This window comes from Bubalus bubalis, chromosome 23, assembly GCF_019923935.1.
Source record: "Bubalus bubalis isolate 160015118507 breed Murrah chromosome 23, NDDB_SH_1, whole genome shotgun sequence".
Classification (NCBI taxonomy): Eukaryota; Metazoa; Chordata; class Mammalia; order Artiodactyla; family Bovidae; genus Bubalus; species Bubalus bubalis.
Genome location: NC_059179.1, coordinates 23,604,323 through 23,622,020, shown reverse-complemented (window position 1 = coordinate 23,622,020; position 17,698 = coordinate 23,604,323). Strand labels below are relative to the sequence as shown.

The 17,698-nt window shown below is 49.5% G+C and overlaps 1 protein-coding gene across 4 annotated transcripts; it reads left to right on the top strand.

Moving 5' to 3' along the window:
• Nucleotides 1-1,704: 1,704 nt before the first annotated feature.
• LOC102412624 (steroid 17-alpha-hydroxylase/17,20 lyase) lies at nucleotides 1,705-17,125 on the top strand. Of its 4 annotated transcripts, XM_044935061.2 has the most exons (11): nucleotides 1,705-1,899; nucleotides 4,740-4,836; nucleotides 8,636-8,749; nucleotides 10,785-11,428; nucleotides 13,027-13,165; nucleotides 13,371-13,600; nucleotides 14,372-14,458; nucleotides 14,850-15,065; nucleotides 15,376-15,545; nucleotides 16,065-16,168; nucleotides 16,678-17,125. In XM_044935061.2, exons 4-11 carry the CDS (start codon nucleotides 11,132-11,134, stop codon nucleotides 16,962-16,964), a joined length of 1,530 nt encoding a protein of 509 aa, XP_044790996.2. In that variant the 5' UTR covers nucleotides 1,705-1,899; nucleotides 4,740-4,836; nucleotides 8,636-8,749; nucleotides 10,785-11,131; the 3' UTR covers nucleotides 16,965-17,125. The 4 variants fall into 4 exon arrangements, with proteins under 4 accessions (XP_044790996.2, XP_044790995.2, XP_044790997.2 ...); XM_044935060.2 differs by lacking the exon at nucleotides 8,636-8,749; XM_044935062.2 differs by lacking the exon at nucleotides 8,636-8,749 and having other exon boundaries at nucleotides 10,738-11,428.
• The last annotated feature ends 573 nt before the right edge of the window (nucleotides 17,126-17,698 follow it).

The window sequence follows — 17,698 nt, the reverse complement described above, 5'->3', positions numbered from 1 at the left end:
TTGTTCTTTAAGCTGTATAAAGTTATTGATATTTGGGCGATTCTGAGATTCTACCCTTCTGGAGGTGGTTGTTCAGATTTTTCAGAGATAAAGTGTCAGTTCCAAAACAGTTTGATCTTATCTACTGGTGATAATAAGTGAACTCTAAACCTGTCCTTGAGAAGGCATAGTTCCTGCTGATTGGGGTAACCAAGATGTTAAGATTCTCATCTTGTGGGCAGATAATGTATATTGCTTAGAAAACAGCAGGAAAAAGTACCCCTATTTCCTTCCTCTTTATTAGAACATCTCCGTTCGCCCACCCTGAGGCCTGTGGCTTGTGACTGCCTCCTGAGCAGAGTGCCACGCACCAGTAGTTTTCCACCCATCCTGTCTCCACCTTGGCTCATCAGCCCTTGGTACCCGCAGGATGAATCCCAGATGATCCGAATCCATAGATGCAGAACCTACATATGCTGAAAGCCAAGTGCACACAGTTATTTTACATGGAGGCCTTGAGCAGCCTCAGATATTGGTTATCTGCCGGGCTTGTGGAACCAAACTCTCGTGAATAATGAGGGACAACTGTACTGACATTTGAAGTCAGATGATTCGGGGACGACAGAGGATGAGATGGTTGGATGGCATCACCAACGCAATGGACATGAGTTTGGGTGAGGTCCAGGAGTTGGTGTTAGACAGGGAGGCCTGGTGTGCTGCAGCTCATGGGGTGGCAAAGAGTCGGACACAACTGAGCAACTGAACTGAACTGAACTGAATTCTTTGCTGCGACGACCCTCCTATGCATTATAGGATGTTCAGCAGCATCCCTGGCCACTATCCACTAGATGCCAGTATCAACACCCCACTCCACCCCTGGCTACTTGTTGCGACAATCAACAATGTCCAAACACTGGTAAAAGTCCCCTGGGGAGGGGACAAATTGCCCTTAGTTCAGAACCACCATTCCAGCCAAACTGAACCACACAACTCAGTGCAGAATCATGTGGCATCCAGTCTTTGTCACCTGATTGTCCTTTGGGCTCCCCGACCACTCTGTAAATTCCCTAAGAGAAGGATGAAGTCAATCTCACAAGTGCACCTACCCAGCGAAGGATTAGACACACAAAAACCTTCAGGAAGTACTCATCCTGGTGACTTGACGATGAAGTAACCCCACAGGCTGTTCCTCCCCCATGTTCCCCACGCCTCTTAGTTACGCTGTACAAGCAGCCGCGTGAAGGGATCCTCCAAGGGTTAGGCCAGGGCTGTGGCAACATAATTTCACATGATGACTGGAGACCAATCCATGGCTCTCTGGGCTTACAGTAACCCAGCACAATCTGGGCCTGGCCATCAACCTGGAATCTTACTCCCAAGGCAGGGAAATGATTGCACGTTCTATTTTTGTGGGCAGCCCATCCCAGCCTATCCAAGGCTTCCTCACCACACTCCAAAACCACACCCCAAGGAGTGGGAGGGCATAGGTATTCACACCACTGCCTGGGGTGTGACCCAAGAATTTCCAAACCCTTGAAGAAAACCACAGGATACACTACGCAATAATTGGAACCAAGAATGAGACCATGGGTCACAGTTCAGTAGACTCTCCTGAGAACATGTGTGTTAGCCAAGAACCAAACAATAAAGAATATTCTGAATCCCTGACGCAATGGCAATGCCTGAGGGAACCAATGTCTTCTATGCAACTCAGTCCCAGCAAACAATTCACCATTTGCAAGAAAAGAAGTCACTGTGCCACACTCCAGCTGCTGGTCTTCAAAGCCTGTCTCCCTCTCTCCTGAGATGTGTATTTTCTGCCACTGCCCCTCCTATCTCTTTCAGTTAAAAGAACAAGACAGGTCAAGCAAGTGACTTCAGACTGAATCTCCATTTTCGGCAACAGACGATTCTCCTGAGGTAAGTCCAGGTTTAAGTCCAGTTGAGCCCTTCCCAGAGGAGCAATGGCTACAGAAGAAGCGCAGAAATGGCTAAACCAGGTCAAATTTGCAGGGCGTTTCAACTCCCTGTTGCTACAAATCAACAAACAGAATCAAGATTAGTGCCAAGGAGGAACTGTCATCCAGGTGTTAAGGAGTCAGGGCAGGGGAAGAAATTTTATAGCACAGTTTGGTTTTTATTCCCCCCAAGTAGCCCCATATTTCTCTTTTCCTAGACTAAAATTTACCTCTTCAAGGAAAAACGGTGGGAGGGGGTGGATCAAACTCATGGGATATTATGGAGGAAATGAATGTTTTCTTTGGCCCCTTTCTGGATAAAAGTTTCAAAATCAGCAGATACAGTCTTCTTTTCCACTGAGGAACTGTCCAGTCTGCTGGTTTCTCTTTGCTTTGATAATAGGAATGTGATAAAAACAACAACAACAACAACAAAAAACCATTTCTCTAAAAAAGCAGCTTCTTGCAAAAGAGACGGTTGGTGGGGGGGTGGGGAGCGGGTGTTTTAAAAAGTCACCTGAAAGGCTTGGATGAGAGCCACCCTTTCTGTTAGGTGACAGGAGGGAACTGAGGTTTTATGGAGCTCTCGCATTTAGTAGTCACAGATTTTTACAAATCGGTTCCAATACGAATTTTAGCTTCCACCTCTGGTAGTACAAACAAGTGCTACCCTGGTGTCTGCTGCATTATATAAAGCCAGTTCACTTCCAGCAGGGTCTCGCTTTACTATACCTAAATCTGGTATCAAGGATAAAAAGCCCACACAGGAGGGTAATGGTGACTGGGAACTCAATCCCAGACGAGGAACAGGGCCGTGGGGAGGCGGGCTGACAGCAGATTTGCTGCAGCAAATAGGAGCAAATCTGCTCCTCCTATGACATGCAAGAGCGGGATGACACTGAGGACGTCTAGCTCCAGAGTTGCCACCGCCGCACCGGAGCTCTGTGATCTCCATGAGTTAACTTCGTAGTTTCAGTTGCCTCATACGAGAAAGGAGATAAGAACTCCTACCTCATGGGTGGCTGTCATGATGAAATAATCGAAGTATCATGGCCGGCAGTGTAGGGGTTAAATTAGAAGTTAGCAAATCCCCTCAGCCCTCTCCCTGGGCATGCCCTCGCCACTTGCGGCTCCCTCACAGCACTTTCAGCGTTGTCCTAGGGAGTCCCGAAGATTTCTGTGTCCAGGGAGTAACTAGGGTTCAGCACTCTGGCTACTCTGTCATACTCAGCATCAGGCCATGCAAGGGCCTAACACAAAACTTCCCTGGTGGTCTAGTGGTTAAGAATCCACCTGCCAGTGCAGGAGACATGGGTTTGACCCCTGTTCCAGGAAGATCTCACAAGATGCGGGGCAGCTAAGTCCCTGCACCACCGCTACTGAGCCTGTGCTCTAGAAAGCCACGCACCACAACGAAGAGTAGCCCCTGCTCAGCCCCACTGGACAAAGCCCGCGCAGCAACGAAGACCCAGTGCGGCTAAGAAACAAATAAATTAAAAAAAAAAAAAAAAAGTAAACAGCCCCCTGTGCCTCTACCCCATACGTTCCAACCTGGGAAGGGCACACTGCCTGAAAGGGCCCAGACCCACCACAGCTTCGCTGGGGACGACTTATTTCACTACCAGGGATCATCACACTTCCTCAGTGAGGACATCTCAGGGGATAATTTTCCGAGAGAAAGGCAACATTCGAGGTGCAGAATATAAATTATCGTCTTGATGGATCCAGGCTGCATTCCAGCAATTAGAACTCGCACTGGTCCTTCCACACACCTGCTGTGCAACAACCGAGACCACTGGACTGGGGAAAGGACCACCTGCAAAAGCCACCTTTCCACCCGGGAACCGTGCCGCTCCGCTCCTTATGTCACGCGCCGCCACCTGCGTAAAGCTCCACCATCCGTGAGCTCGCTCTACGCCCCCTACCTGTGAGCACGGAGATAAAGTTTCTACCCCTTTGTATCCACAACATGCTTTGAGTAGAACAGGTGCTCAATACTTTTCAGATAGAGATGTTGGTCACAAGAACTTCCAGCATTATAAAATCAATACCTTCTGAATTAAACATGAAATAGAACTCATTCAAATCAGCAGACCAAGAACATTCTGTTGTAATCTTGTTCTTTGAAAATCAGTAATCCATCTGCTAGGTATACAGGATAGATTCCCTCTTAACCAGAAAACTCATTTTCTGATCTTGCCAGATAAGGAAGGGACGGCATGCTCAACTACATGTTCTACCTAAAATGCACCATGTGGTGCCACAGCCCAAAGTACAGCAGGTGATTCTCTTCAGAACTTCAGCCCCAATAAGCACAAACACTGTTCTCTAGTCAACCCTGTAGCTTCCAGGGGGTTGTCTTAGCTGTCCTTTAACTGGAGAACGAACACAGCCTAAGGCTTCCCTGGGGGCTCAGTGGTCAAGAATCCACTTGCCATGCAGGAGACATGGGTTCAGTCCCTGGGTTGGGAAGATCCCCTGCAGAAGGGAATGGATACCCACTCCAGTATTCTCACCTGGGAAATCCCATGGATAGAGGAGCCTAGTGGGCCACAGTCCATTAGGGCTGCAAGAGTCAGAGGTGCAGGATAAAACTTAGCAACTAAACAACAACAAGGCCTAGCTGCCCTTTATAGACACTGAATTCATGCCACGCTCATTATTGGATTGAGGCCCCTCATGCTTTCCTTCCTTCTCTGTGTCATAAAGGACACCAGTACTTGCTGAAGCAAGGTCCTGGTCTTATCTCAGGAATACCTAATACCAAGACTCATCGATGACAGTGTCCTTTCTCATCTGCAGGAGAAAACAAAAACAACACTCCCAACCTGATCTGTCTGGAATGCTCCTTCCCCGGCTCATAGGTCTGGTAAACTCCTACTCATCCTTCGAGACTCAGGTCAAGTATCACCTTCTCAGGAAAGCCTTCCGTGCCCATCCTGCTCCCCAAGCCTGATGCTTTCCCACCCTCTGCTGTCCTAGTCCCTGGCGGTCCTCTGTTTCAGGCTTAGCACACTGTCTTATAATTATATCCAAGCTACTAAAGTGCAGGGAAGGGGGTGAGGGGTGTGGGCCAAGTTGAGGTGGAATCTCTCCAAGTGTGGCCAGATATTACCAGGTCTGAACCACCTGGGGAACTTAATAGAAATGAAGATTCCTGGGCCCTGGCCCCACACCTACTGAATCTATATTCTAATCACCCCACTCCTAGGTGATTTTTATGCATTTGAGAACTACTGCACTAGAGTGTGATTTCTAAGAATAAGCACGGTGCTTTATTTATCCTCTGTGCCAGGTCCACATTCATTAAGTGCAGTGGCATTATTCAGTAGATGCGATGTGCATGAGAATCTTCCACAGAGTAAAAAACAAAAGGGGACCCAGAGACACGCGTCTCATTTGGTACCTGGGCCACCTAGAAATAAACTTCAGAAAACATGCCCCGGCGGGAGCAATGCATTAATCCAACTCCACTTTCATAGACACCGGTAGATAGCAAGGAAAACACCAGGCTTTGGAATCAAAATGCCTGGGTTTGAAAATTTTAAAACAAAACAAACCAATCAACCAACCAAACAAAAAAAGCCAAAAACAAAAAAACGTTAATGGCCTAGTTTCCCTAGCTAGCTGATCAACCTTAGACAAGTGGCTTACCTTCTGTAAGCCTCAGCACAACTACCAGAGAAACAGAATCACAATCCACATAAGATAGGCGTGTTACATGTATTAAGAGGGAAATAATATATGAAAGCATATATGTGTGTGTGTGTGTGTGTGTATATATATATATATATATATATATAAAACATTGCCTTCTCCGAGATATATATATCTCGGAGAAGGCAATGTTACCCCACTCCAGTGCTCTTGCCTGGAAAATCCCATGGATGGAGGAGCCTGATAGGCTGCAGTCCATGGGGTCGCTAAGAGTCGGACACGACTGAGCAACTTCACTTTCATTTTTCACTTTCATGCCTTGGAGAAGGAAATGGCAACCCACTCCAGTGTTCTTGCCTGGAAAATCTCAGGGCCGGGGGAGCCTGGTGGGCTGCCGTCTCAGGGGTCGCATAGAGTCGGACACGACTAAAGCGACTTAGCAGCAGCAGCAGCAGCAGCAGCATTCCCCACCTGCTGACATAGCATGAGATGCTTCCTATTTCCAACACTGCTCAAAATCCTCGCCAGGGCTTACTCTGCCCACAAGTCAAAAGGACAGCCTTTCCTGAGGGACAGAGGAGGTGCTCCAATAGGGTCCCCACTCTCTCTGCCTATCTCTGCATCAAAAGAACTCTGAACGATAACAAAAGCAGTAATAGAATGTGTGGAGCTTTTCAGAAAAGCTTACTTTTAGAAGAATTTCAGGCCACCCAAGGGACACTCTAGTCCTGTTCTAAGCGTGAGGTTAAACAGCAATTCCTAGAAGCATATATATTTCTTTTGTAAGACTTCTGGTTTGATCACATCTATGGCTTTTTCTCACCCAGGAACAGGCAGCAGAAGGGTGTGTGTCTGTCCCCACCCCCGCTTACAGCCGCTGCTGATTACAAAACAAACCAATCAACCAAACAAACAAAAAAAGCCAAAAACAAATAAACGTTAATGGCCTAGCTAGTTTCCCTAGCTAGCTGATCAACCTTGGACAAGTGGCTTACCTCTGTAAGCCTCAGCACAACTACCAGAGAAACAGAATCACAATCCACATAAGATAGGTGTGTTACGTGTATTAGGAGGGAAATAATATATGAAAGCATATATGTGTGTGTGTGTGTGTGTGTGTATCTCTCTCTCTCTTGGAGAAGGCAATGGCACCCCACTCCAGTGCTCTTGCCTGGAAAATCCCATGGGCGGAGGAGCCTGTTAGGCTGTAGTCCATGGGGTCGCACAGAGTCGGACACGACTGAAGCGACTTAGCAGCAGCAGCATATATATATATACTGAAGCGACTTAGCAGCAGCAGCAGCAGCATATATATATATACTGAAGCGACTTAGCAGCAGCAGCATATATATATATGCGCTATGCTAAGTCGCTTCAGTCGTGTCCGACTCGACTCTGTGCGACCCCATAGACGGCAGCCCACCAGGCTCCGCCGTCCCTGGGATTCTCCAGGCAAGAACACTGGAGTGGGTTGCCATTTCCTTCTCCAATGCATGAAAGTGAAAAGTGCAAGTGAAGTTGCTCAGTCGTGTCCGACTCCTAGCGACCCCATGGACTGCAGCCTACCAGGCTCCTCCATCCATGGGATTTTCCAGGCAAGAGCACTGGAGTGGGGTGCCATTGCCTTCTCCATATATATATATATATATATATATATATATATATATACACACACACACACACATATAATGTACGATAAAGACTAACAGCGTATATGTTTTGTGTCATTTTCTTAAAAACAGAATTATCACCAAGTAATTTTTAGAAGGCTGGCGTTTACAAATACCTCCAATAAAGAACACAGCTTCACTGTCAGACACAGAAATACTGGAAATATACAAAATTATGTTACCAAAGATACTCAGGGTTTTCACAGGCCAAGTTTGAATCACAGAAGGCTGGGGTAGAAAGGGCCTCAGGAGGTCCTCAAGTCCAGCCCTCTACCAGGAACCCATTCAGAAACAAGAACGCAGATTCACCCCTGCTGTGCAGCCTCTGAGACGCTCCCCACAACCAACCCAGTCCTTCATGCCATCCCACCCAGCTCTGCATCCTCTCACTCAACTGTGCGGAGGTTACTGGACATGGCACAGATTATAGTAATTACTACAGTACGGATTACAGGAAGCAACGGCCTCCTAAGTCGCAGTCAACAAACAATGTCCAAATCCCAGGGCAAGAGCTCCTGCCATCATATCCTCCACCTCTGCTAGCAGTCCTCTAGCTTCTAGTTTCCTTATGTTTTTACTAAATGCCTATTCTCAGTTAGCCAAAGTGCTGGTGTTTTAAATACATTCTTCCGTCAAATTCTCCCAATAACTCTTCCAGTAGGTTTTATTATTTTCAAGACGAGGTTCAGAGCAGTTATGCAGCCTCTGAGACCCTGCGGGGGAGCCAAGATACAGAGGCAGGTCTTTCTGGCTCCCCAGGCCTACTCTTTCCACTGTACCAGGCAGTTTCCAGCTGCTATTCCCCACCTGCTGACATAGCATGAGATGCTTCCTATTTCCAACACTGCTCAAAATCCTCGCCAGGGCTTACTCTGCCCACAAGTCAAAAGGACAGCCCTTCCTGAGGGACAGAGGAAGTGCTCCAATCGGGTCCCCACTCTCTCTGCCTGTCTCTGCATCAAAGGAACTCTGAACAGTAACAAAAGCAGTAATAGAACATGTGGAGCTTTTCAGAAAAGCTTACTTTTAGGAGAATTTCAGGCCACCCAAGGGACACTCTAGCCCTGTTCTAAGCGTGAGGTTAAACAGCAGTCCCTAGAAGCATATATATTTCTTTTGTAAGACTCTGGTTTGATCACATCTATGGCTTTTTCTCACCCAGGAACAGGCAGCAGAAGGGTGTGTGTCTGTCCCCACCCCCGCTTACAGCCGCTGCTGATTACAGCTACACATTCCGATACAGACATGCCTCTCAGACCAAAGAGGGGGCGGGGGTGGCCTGATCTCAGAAGCCCTGGAACAAGTGGTTGGCAACAGCTGTGTTCTCAGAAGACCGCAGTTGGTCGCTACTGTTTTCTCATTCCACACTAGGTTACCGGCTATAACTCAAGTGCCCCTACTTCAAACGGCAGCTCGCAAAGTACTCAAGTCTCTGCCACAGGGGTCTGCTGACTTGGAAAAATCCATCAGGAAGACCAGAGTGTGGTCAGTCCCACCCCCACCCCTCTGAGACATTCAGGACGTCCCTCGGACCCACAGCCCTGACCACAGGCTTAAAAGGAGAAAGTCTCTAAAAGGAGCCCTTCCCTTTAAAAGAAGGCCCCCCACCCCAACTCAGAATCTCTTCAGAAGCAGAGAACTGTGAAGAAATCTCTGCTCACTAACCCAATCAAAATGAAAAAGGAATAAAAGGGGTTTTGATCAGGAATCCTGCTCCGCCTCTCCCCCTCCCAGCCTCACCCCTCAACTGTTTCCTCACTAAGGCTTTGGCAATGGTTTTACGGTGTCTCATGGAAAATCAGAACAGATAATCCAGCAAGAGCTCAGGGATACATAGGGGTTAAGAACCCGGTGGCCAAGGGAGTAAGGAGCAACTAGAAAGCAGGAAGAAAAGCCTGGAAAATTCTGTAAGGGAGCTGGCCTGCTATAACTGCGAGACATTTTCTAAAAGGCTCCCTCCACCCAAAGCAGTAGTGCGAAAAGTAAGCTCCCACCCTCTTCCCTTTCCGAACCCAATCCCCAGACCACCTGTTCCATTACCTGTCTAAGACCCAAAAGGAAAGGCATCATCCAAGAGCGTCATCCACACTAACGTTGGGAACAAAGGGCTTTTGAAAAGTTATGGTCTTGGAAGCCAATAGTTAATAAATTAATAAATAAATAAATGAACATTAAACTTTTTTTAAAAAAAAGAAGTACATTCCACTGTTATTCCCATTATAGAGAGGAAACTGAATTTTAAAACAGGTTGCTGCTAAATCCCTTAGGTCATGTCCGACTCTGTGCGAGCCCAGAGACGGCAGCCCACCAGGCTGCCCCGTCCCTGGGATTCTCCAGGCAAGAACATTGGAGTGGGTTGCCATTTCCTTCTCCAATGCATGAAAGTGAAAAGTGAAAGCGAAGTCGCTCAGTCCTGTCCGACCTTTAGCGTGGACTGCAGCCTACCAAGCTCCTCCGCCCATGGGATTTTCCAGGCAAGAATACTGGAGTGGGGTGCCATTTCCTTCTCCGTAAAACAGCTTAAGTAACCATAGAGTTACTATATGACCCAGCGATTCCACTTCTAGGTATTTACCACCCCCAAAATTGAAAACAGGGACCCAATAGATACTATGTACATGCTGTGGACATGTACACCCCTGTCCATACCAGCATTATTCACAGTAGCCGAAAGTGGAAACAACCTAAGTGTCCATCAACTGAGGAATGAACAAACAAAAGGTGGCATACCCGCTTACTAGAATATTGTTCAGTCATAAAAAGGAGTGGAGGGGCCTTCCCTTGTAGTCCGGTGGCTAAGATTCTACATTTCTAATGCAGGGGGCTCAGGTTCAATCCCTGGCCAGGGAACTAGAACCCACATGCTGCAATGAAGACTGAAGGTCTTGAGTACTGCAGCCAACTCCCAGCACAACCAAATAAACAAATATTTGGGAAATGAATGAAGTTCTGACGTATGCTACAAAGTAGATGAACCTTGAAAACATTACGCCTAGTGAAACAAGCCAGTCACAAAAGACCAAATGTTATATGATTCCACTTAAGTGAAATAGGCATATTCACAGAGACAGATTAGAGTTTACCAGGGCCTGGGGGAGGGGAAGGGGGAGTTATTGCTTCCTGGATATACTTTCAGTTTGGCGTTAAGAAAACAGTTTTGGAAGCAGACAGTGGTGACGGCTGTACAGCACTGTGAAGTATATTCAATGCTACTGAATTGTACACTCAAAATGGTAAACTTCATGCTATGTGTACTTTAACATACTAAACCTTTTAAAGTCATATAGCAAGAAAGCGGCTAAGCTAGAATTTGAGGCTAAACCCGTCTGACAATAGGGCCCCTGCTCTCAAACCAAGGCTTTCACTCCCCTGGGCAAAAGCAGAAAACGTGGAATGAAGAGAACTGCATTCAATGCATCACTATCTGTGTGACTTTATATAAGCCTTACCCTGGGAGGCCTCTCTTTCCTCAGATGATAAAATTGGATAGCTGTCTGTTGATTGTGATTTCGTAATACAGAGAGTCCCGAGCCGTGATTCCTGATCCAGATATCATTTGCTTCTGCCCACTCTGGAGACGTTGATGGACAGTGAGCAAGGGACAGGGACTAGCTGTCTGTGCCCTTACCTAGCCCCTCCCCGAGGGGTTTGCCCTGGTGTGGAGCCAGCTCTTGAAAGAAGCCTCCTCTCCCCTCCCCATTCTGGAAGAGGACTCCTGGCTGTGCTGCAGGATAAACTTCCACAAGGCGAACATTAACATCAAGTCAAGGAGAAGGTCAGGGGAGCCCTTAAAAAGGCCTTCTTGCACCCTAAGGTGGCTGAAGCCACTCCACAGCTCTTTGTCCTGACTGCTGCCACCCGGACACAATGTGGGTACTCCTGGCTGTCTTTCTGCTCACCCTCGCCTATTTATTTTGGCCCAAGACCAAGCACTCTGGTGCCAAGTACCCCAGGAGCCTCCCGTCCCTGCCCCTGGTGGGCAGCCTGCCGTTCCTCCCCAGACGTGGCCAGCAGCACAAGAACTTCTTCAAGCTGCAGGAAAAATATGGCCCCATCTATTCCTTTCGTTTGGGTTCCAAGACTACTGTGATGATTGGACACCACCAGTTGGCCAGGGAGGTGCTTCTCAAGAAGGGCAAGGAATTCTCTGGGCGTCCCAAAGTGGTAAGCAATGCCTCTCATCCCTCCCCTCACCAGCCCCTGGGCATGTTGAGTTCTTTAGCCAAGACCATGCCTGCAATGCCCCTTCTAGTTCCAGCAACCTGTGATTCTTCCAATAACAGACTGGTGGGGCTGTGGGTGGGGAGCGACCCCTCAGACCTCACCCAGCTTCTAAACTAGGCAGGAAGAATTAAAGGAAGACTTTATTTTCTGGCTTTTTCTGGAGGTGGGACAGGGTGGGACTCGTGGTTTGAGGGGGTCAGGGAGCCCTTACAACATCATCTGTCCCAGCTGAAAAACTGAAAGTGTGAGCCGCTCAGTCTTGACCGACTCCTTGCAACCCCATGGACTAGCCCACCACACTCCTCTCTCCACAGATTTCTCCAGGCAAGCATCCTAGAGTGGGTTGCCATTTCCTACTCTGGGGTATCCTCCTGACCCGGCAATCAAACACAGGTCTCACCCATTGCAGCAAAGTTCTTTACCATCTAAGCCACTTGGGAAGCCCAAGAGTCTAGCTCTCTAAGCCTGAAATCTGAGCTCTCATGATTCACTGAAAGAGTATCTGTAAAGCATTTAGCCCAGTGCTGGAAGTTCTCAATAACTAGCTTTGATGAACACTGTTCACATGGAAAACGGGTTAGTGATTCCCGTCCTCTGCAAAAAGTTGTGAGGGGGAAGTACCCTGATTCTTGGAGGGCTGGGATCACTATTTCCCTGGGGCTTCCTCAAGCTGCTCCAGCCCTGGGGAATTGACCTATGCAAGCACTTTTGGGGAGGACGCTGAAGATTCAACCTGTCAAGCTTTCTGTTTGCTCCTGAGGGCAGAAGGGAGTAGGAGCTAGTCAACCAGGAACACTGCCAGCCTCCAACACAGCACCTGGCTGCAGGGTACTCCCCTGAATGTCCTGGGCAAGGCCCCCTGGCTGCTCATCTTTGATCAGACCAAGGCTTGACTCTTCTTCGCTTGGGCCAGTCGGCCTGGTCTGTGGGCCAACTACCCTCTCCCATCTCTGCTGGGCTTCTTCTCTCCAGGGCAAAGAGGAAGGAGGCAGCTAGTCTGATGGGGCCTGCAGATCCGGGGATAGAAGACAGAAGGTCTGGGGGAACCTGTATAGTTTTGGGGGTCTTCTGGGCAGAAGCAGCTTGGCCCATGTCCAAGCTGGGTGGACAAGACATGTGACTCTCCTGATGTGGCCCTGTATTGGGCACATGGCTGGCAATGGAAGGGAGAACTAAAGGGGGTCAGCTGCTGTGCCTTTAGCTGCCCCCATCCCCAGAGGACCCAGGGAAGGGTAGGGGCCTGGTGTGTCCTCAATCTCTGCTCCTACAAGTTTAGAGAGTCCATCCCATCACAGCTGCCTCACCCTGTCATTGATCTGAACAATCTAATTCAGGGTTCTTTCTTTTGCCTTACTCTGTCTCTCTGTTGGAGCTGGGAGTGTCAGGCCATAGGTTCTGTCCTGCCAAGGCCTTGCGGTCAGGGTGGAGTGAAGCAGGGAGCTCTATAAGGAGGCTGTGCGACAGTTACCAGCCTCATTGCCCTCGGGGAGGGTAGGTGGATGGTGTCTGAGTCCTGTGTCCTTTCCTGCTTTCCAAAGGCCACTCTAGACATCCTGTCAGACAACCAAAAGGGCATTGCCTTTGCCGACCATGGTGCCCACTGGCAGCTGCATCGGAAGCTGGCACTGAATGCCTTTGCCCTGTTCAAGGATGGCAACCTGAAGTTAGAGAAGATCAGTGAGTGCCTGGCTGGCCCTGGGCTGAAGGAGCCTGCAGAGGGTTGGGGAGGGAGTGGGTTCTGGGTGCCTCCATCCCACATTTTCTTGGCCACCACTGCCATCTGCTGGACATCTGCTCTCTGTCTTCGATTCAGATGGAACTGGTCGAGGTGGCGGTGAAGGGATGGCTCAACTCCCGCCCTCACACCCCTCTCTCTCCCCAGTTAATCAGGAAGCCAATGTGCTCTGTGATTTCCTGGCCACCCAGCATGGAGAGGCCATAGATCTGTCCGAGCCTCTCTCTCTGGCGGTGACCAACATAATCAGCTTTATCTGCTTCAACTTCTCCTTCAAGAATGAGGATCCTGCCCTGAAGGCCATACAAAATGTCAATGATGGCATCCTGGAGGTTCTGAGCAAGGAAGTTCTGTTAGACATATTCCCTGTGCTGAAGGTGAGGATGGGGCCAGGCCCTGTGGGCAGACCTCAGCAGACCCTGATCGTATCCCCAGTTCTTTCCTCTTACCGTTCACTCCAGACTGCATTTTTTTCTGACTACCTCAATTACAGTGACCTCTACCTCCTCTGACTCTTCAAAATCTTGCTGCTTCTCTACAGAAATAGGTTTAGCTTTTAAATTATGCATTTTAATACTCATGATAATGTTGGTGGTGGTGTTGTTTAGTCACTCAGTCGTGTCTGACTCTTGCGACTCCACGAACTGTTACCCACCCAACTCCTCTGTCCATGGGATTTGCAAAGCAAGAATACTGGAGTGGGTTGTCATTTCCTTCTTCAGGGTACCTTCCCAACCTAGGGATTGAACCCACGTCTCCTGCATTGCAGGCAGAGTCTTTACCCACTGAGCACCTGGGAAATGCCATGTGCCAGTCCCAAAGCTCCACATGCATTAATCATGCATTCCCTTTGGAAGTGGGTTTATTATCCCCATGCAGATGAAAATACAGGCTTCAAAAAGTGAAGGAACTTAATCACGCCGTGAGACTCAAGTCTGTGTTAACTGAGTAGTCTCAGTCAGTGCTAGATGTTTGATTGAAGGGGGAAGTGGAGGTGACTCCTTTCTCTCTTGTTTGGAATTGTCCTGGTTGTCACCATTGGTCCCATTCTGGGTCCCTATCCTGCTTTCCATTCTGGCTGAAGGTGGGGGTTAGAGTGGGAACTCGCTAGGGATGGCCAGATAGAATCTAACATTTCCACTTTGCAGATATTCCCCAGCAAAGCCATGGAAAAGATGAAGGGTTGTGTTCAAACGCGAAATGAATTGCTGAATGAAATCCTTGAAAAATGTCAGGTAGGTGATGGAGCAGAAGAGATGACGAGTCAGGTGGAAAGTGGCAGGAGAACATGGAAAGCTCCATTTTGGACAGTGTAGGAGCTCCAGCACCTAGCCGAGAGCCTGCCATATAGTCGGTGCTCAATAAAACCTGACTTAACTAATAAATAGGAGTAGAAAAGTGAGGAAGGACTGCAGAGGACCCTGAAGGGACCTGTCCACCCTGCAAATTTAAAGAGGGCCCAGTGTTTTCTCCACTTCCACCAGTTCATGGGTCCTGACTAGCCTCACTCCACTCCCTCATTTCCAGGTGGGAGAAGCCTTTGTGTCTACAGTCTGGGTGAGAGTATGGCAGGGGTTGCAGATGGGGCTGCTTTCTCTTCATCGTCTCCCAATCTCACCCAACCAGGAGAACTTCAGCAGCGATTCCATCACTAACTTGCTGCACATACTGATCCAAGCCAAGGTGAATGCAGACAATAACAATGCTGGCCCAGACCAGGATTCAAAGCTGCTTTCAAATAGACACATGCTCGCTACCATAGGGGACATCTTCGGGGCTGGTGTGGAGACCACCACGTCTGTGATAAAGTGGATCGTGGCCTACCTGCTACACCATCCTTCGGTGAGTTGCTCTCTACCCGAGCCTTCCCAAGCACTCCTGACCCCAGGCACACTCACCTCTGCTCCAGAGAAAGGGAGAGTCAGTACCTCGGGAGTTCTTCACAGGATGACTGGGCTGCACCGTTTGCCCAAGCAGAGGTTGGCTCTGGCCTTTGGGTGGAGCTGCCCCATCTTCTGCAAGCAAAGCCGGGGTTGTAGAGCCGCCACTGGGAAGGGTCTTGCCCTTCTGGGTGTGAGTGTAGGTTCTTCTAAGCCCTTGCTCCTCCTGGGCTGATACACCCTGGTAACACCCACCCTGTTCTGGCCCTCAGTTGAAGAAGAGGATCCAGGATGACATTGACCAGATTATAGGTTTCAATCGCACCCCAACCATCAGTGACCGGAACCGCCTTGTCCTGCTGGAGGCGACCATCCGAGAGGTGCTCCGAATCCGGCCTGTGGCCCCTACGCTGATCCCCCACAAGGCTGTCATTGACTCCAGGTGTGCCTTCCCTCCCAGGAACATCCAGCCCTCCTGGTCCCTCCCCAGCATCTGACCCGTCCAGCTGGCTGGTCAACCTACAGTCAATCACTGACAACCGATCATCCTACCCACGACCTACTGACCAGTGTGTCTCCTACCCACTGACACCCACTGACCCATCGGCCTGACCTCCCTCAGAAGCTGCCTGCTGCCTGGGAGACACGTGCTGCTACCCAATCCAAAAGCCGCAACACACACACACACGCACTCATGCACACATGCACCAGCTCAATATGCACACCCACAGGCCCTAACAGACCCACAAGTGTTGATCCTAAGTGCTACTCAGGAAGAGAGGGCTGGATTCATATTCAATCTGGCAGAAGCTGAGGAGAAGATGCAGGAGTGGGCCTGAGGGAGTGGGCATGAGGGAGCAAAGGACTCTTTTCTCAGGGTAGGGACCACAGAGATTTGGGGCAGAGAAGGTGGGGAAGGACGATACTCCAGACCCTCTTTTCCTCTCCCTCTCTGGGGCAGCATTGGTGACCTTACCATTGACAAGGGCACAGACGTTGTGGTCAACCTGTGGGCACTGCATCACAATGAGAAGGAGTGGCAGCAGCCCGACCTGTTCATGCCCGGTGAGTCCCTGTTCTGTCCTGCCCCACCGGCCACACAGCCCCCTCTGTGCCCACCTCTCCAGCATTGCTTCCCTTCTGCCAAGCTTCCTACTAGAAGACTCCTGACTCCCACTACATGGACCTGTTGACACCCCTAGCCTACCCTACACCTACCCAGATTCTTCACAGCTGGGTTCCCACTCTCCTTCCACCAACTGCAGCCTCCTCTTCTGAGAAGGCCCGTAGGCATATGTCTCCTGTGAAGTCAGCCCCCTCTCCTGCTGGATGGGGCCATTTTCATGTTTAATACACCTTTTCATCCTTCCTGAATATTCCATCTTCTCTGTGTGATTAAGGGCTACCTGAGAGCAGGGCATTTATCTCTCCAAAGATTGCTGCCCCCCACCCCCAAACACAAATAAGGCTGTCCACCTTCTCAGACTGGGGCTCCCCAGGCAGGGCCTTGTCCTCCCCCTACTCCTCTACTGACACTGACCCTGCCCCTGGCTGACGCCTCCCCGTGTCCGCAGAGCGCTTCTTGGACCCCACGGGGACGCAACTCATCTCGCCATCGTTAAGCTACTTGCCCTTTGGAGCAGGACCCCGCTCCTGCGTAGGTGAGATGCTAGCCCGCCAGGAGCTCTTCCTCTTCATGTCCCGGCTGCTGCAGAGGTTCAACCTGGAGATCCCGGATGATGGGAAGCTACCCTCTCTGGAGGGCAATGCCAGTCTCGTCTTGCAGATCAAACCTTTCAAGGTGAAGATCGAGGTGCGCCAGGCCTGGAAGGAAGCCCAGGCTGAGGGTAGCATCTCATGACTCCACCCTATGTGGCCCCCATCCCACAGAATTAGAGGAGCTCCCCCACCCTCTCCCACCATTCCTTCTTCCTCCCCGCCCACTCTGCCTTCTTTCCCACCCTGCAGCCCTGGCAGTGATGTGCATAAAACAGTTTCTTTCTCCAAAGGCATCTGAGCAGCTTATTCATTTGTTCACTCATTTCTTTCAACAAGTATTTTATGGACCACCTACTACTTGCCACTCACTCACTGTCCTTGGACCCTCAGGCTCCTTGGTTTCATGAAACTTAAAATTCTAGTGAGGGCTGACAAATGAACATTCCAGAGACTCATAAGTGCTTTGGAGTCAATTTGGAGTCAGTTATATTCAGTGCTGATGATGCAAGTGGAATGGCCGAGGTGGGGGAGGCCGCTGTGAATGAAAGGGTGGGGGAGGCATGAAGACTGGGGGGAGGTGCCCACCGCTGAGGGAGCAGCAGGGAAGAGGCTCTCAAGGTAGGAGAGGCCAATGCTCGAGCCAATGAGGGGAAGAATGGTCCCTGATGAAGTCAGACTGCAGGCAGGGCCAGGTCCCATGGAATGTTTCTAAGTAGGAGGAAGGAGTTCTGGTTTCTAGTCCAGATATGAGAGGAAGTCATAGGAGGGTTTATACATTTAGGTGGAAATGTCTGGTTCATATTTTTAAAAAATCATCCAAGTGGAAACTGGTCTGCAGAGAGATGAGAGTGGGGCTGCGGGAGGAGGTTGTGCTGG